This window comes from Corvus brachyrhynchos, unplaced genomic scaffold, assembly GCF_000691975.1.
Source record: "Corvus brachyrhynchos isolate BGI_N302 unplaced genomic scaffold, ASM69197v1 scaffold141, whole genome shotgun sequence".
Lineage (NCBI taxonomy): Eukaryota > Metazoa > Chordata > Aves > Passeriformes > Corvidae > Corvus > Corvus brachyrhynchos.
In genome coordinates this window covers 223091-225916 of record NW_008236186.1, presented here as the reverse complement: position 1 = coordinate 225916, position 2826 = coordinate 223091, and the positions used below count along the sequence as shown (strand labels likewise).

General features: G+C 52.1%; 1 protein-coding gene across 1 annotated transcript in view; it reads right to left on the bottom strand.

Annotated features, from left to right (window-relative positions):
* The window catches only part of OGDH (oxoglutarate dehydrogenase), a 30374-nt gene extending 30186 nt beyond the window's left edge, over positions 1-188 (bottom strand). Inside the window, exon 1 of the mRNA XM_008638950.2 lies at positions 2-188. Within this exon, the coding sequence (XP_008637172.1) occupies positions 2-127 (126 nt within the window). The 5' untranslated portion in view covers positions 128-188. The remainder of the gene's footprint in view (position 1) is intronic.
* Positions 189-2826: the final 2638 nt, after the last annotated feature.

Sequence of the window (2826 nt, the reverse complement as noted above, 5' to 3'; positions counted from 1 at the left end):
GTGCACTGTAGCACCTGAGCTGTTGGAACGTCCTAGGTGCTGCCCGTCTGTGCTGGGAAATTGTCTTTACAGTCTGGGAGGCCGTCAACGGCCTCAGCTTTGCCGCACAAGTCCTTAAGTTAAGCATTTTTCTCCTGTTGCCTCACACAAGTTCCTGTTGAGAGAGAACAGAAAAGTGGGTTACGAATAACTGCAGGAGAGCACTGAACAGAGACCACCCCCTCCCCTGAGCACGGAGAACTGAGCTTAGGATCAGTTTCTAATTTGGATTCATCCATCCGCCCTGTCTCACAGCCAGGTCCCTCACGGCTTGGAAATGCAGTTTACGCTCAGTACACTTGGCATGGCCAGCTCTGCCTCTCCCATCCCTGGCAGCGTGGCATCATCATCTCCCCTGTCACGACAGTGCGAAGCAAATTTGCTTGCTGGGTACCCAACACTGGCTTCGAAGGAGCCGCTGCACACCCAAGCCACCCACATCTCTTAATTTCAGCTTCTTCCATCGCTCTGCCTCCCAGGTAGGTCTGGGCTTCAATTTCTGTGACCACTCTGCTTGGCCGAGGTTTTCTTCTTCTTGGTTTGTTGTGACGTGCACCAGGATAAGGCTGGGAAGAAACCATTTACAGGGGAAAGTGCTTGCAAAGTCGGGGTATAGTAGTGCAAAGCACTTGAGAAGTGGACTCCAGGACAGACTGCTTCTCCTCAAAAGCCCACACCCAAGAATGTCAATGCAGATGAAAGACCCAGAGAGGGACTCTCCCCTGCTCAGAGAACCCAGAAAAGTAACCCAGAGCCGGCGTGGGACCTTTGAGAGCTCCCAACTTGCAGCTTTCAGTAGGGCATGTACCGGGAGGCCTGGGGTTAGCCAGGGGGTTGGCCACAGGGTCAGCCATGGGGTTTACACACATCCAACCAACCAGCGCAGCCCAAGGAAAGCACTGGAGCAGGATCATCCTGAAGGAAGTGCAGGCACTTGGAGCTGCTCTTCTTGGAGCTGCCCTTTCCACCCAGCTTCTCCCACAAGAGGCAGGACCCAAGGCCAGAGGTGACCCAGCTGGCTGGTTTCCATATCCCAGAAGAGTTTAATGAGCAGCAGCCCAATGTCAAAGCAGTTATCATGCGTTCGCCAGATTAAAAAGAAATTTCACAAGGGACTAGAGAAAACAACACACCTCCATGGCCAGCGTTTTGCTAGCCAGCCTTCCAGGTTTGTCTTGCTGAATCTAGTTCAGACACTGATCTCTCCTCAGTAACAGGACCCGAGGGTTGTGTCAGGGGAGGTTTAGGTTAGATATTAGAAAAAGGTTCTTCACCCAGAGGGTGTTTGGGCACTGGAACAGACTCCCCAGGGAAGTGCTCAAAGCACCGCGCCTGGCAAGGCTTCAAGCAGCATTTAGACAACGCTCTCAGGCACAGGGTGTGACTCTTGGGGATGGTCCTGTGCAGGGCCAGGACTTGGACTTGATGATCCTTGTGGGTCCCTTCCAGCTGAGCATATTCTGCGATTCTGTAGTTCTGTCTGCCTGGCATGACAGGGGCTACACTTCCCATCACAAACCTTAAGGTTTTGGTTCAAACAGCCTGAGGAAGACCCAGAGTCACCTGAATTCAGCCAAAGTGTTTGACAGATTTACCCACAGGAAAAAGGGAACCACTTGTCCTTTCCACCCTGCCCACAATCACACCTGGCAAGAAAGGTGCGGGACCACGAGTGCCACAGCACTGGGGATTCACCCTCTTCAGATCTGCACAGCATAACACACACAGGTATTTATCTGAAAGGCTGAGAAAGTCAGGGATGTTCAGTCTAGACAAGAGAAGGCTCCAGGGAGACCTTACAGACTCTCCCAATCCCTAAAGGGGCTCCAAGAGATCTGACGGGGGACTTTAGACAAGGGCCTGGAACGACAGAACAAGGGGGATTGGCTTCCCACTGCCAGAGGGCAGAGTTAGATGGGATACTGGGAGGAAATTCTTCCCTGCAAGGGTGCTGAGGCACTAGCACAGGTTGCCCAGAGAAGCTGTGGCTGTCCCATCCCTGGAAGTTCAAGACCACGTTGGATGGAGCTTGGAGCAACCTGGGATAGTGGAAGGTGTCCCTGCCCATGATAGGTGCAACTGGATCATCTTTCAGGTCCCTTCCTACTCAAAGCATTCCACAATTCTGTGATATTTCAGACAGTCAGCTGAATCAGGTGCCAGAGCATAGGCATGCATATGGCAGGGAAAAAGCTTTAGGACAGAAGCAGCATCAACATCTCCAGTTTCCTGTCCAGTTTCGGTGTTGTCACTCAGCAGCATCCAGCGACCTCTCAGGAAAACAGTGAGGTTAATGCCGGAGGTTGACCCAAAGCAAGCAGAACTAGCTTTGAGGATCCTCTTTGAGGATCTCTTGCAGGAACGGTTGGCTAGGAGCCTGGACAGAGACAGGACAAGCTTGGAGCTGGGATAATTGCAAGTTGGATCAAAATAGAGAACCAGAAGCAAAGACGTAGTAAACCGAGTCTGAGATAAGGGATATCAGGGTCAAATAGGAATGCAAAGGTCACACTGGGAGTGATGACTGAGGAAAGTGCAGAGGGGCAGCCAGCCACAGCCCAAACCTCACCAAAAGGTCAAACCTCAGGAATACCCACAACAGATGACGGCCCAGAGCTCACCAATAAGCAGATTAAAGTGCTAAATGTGACCCACCCGCAATCGGGATGGGGACGTCAGCCTAGATGGCGGGTACTTGGGAACGACTTGGAATTTAGGAACGCGTCCTAGGTTAAAAACAGCATAAATTCCACTTTCCAGGAAGCAGCGGGGCCACAGCCACCGGCT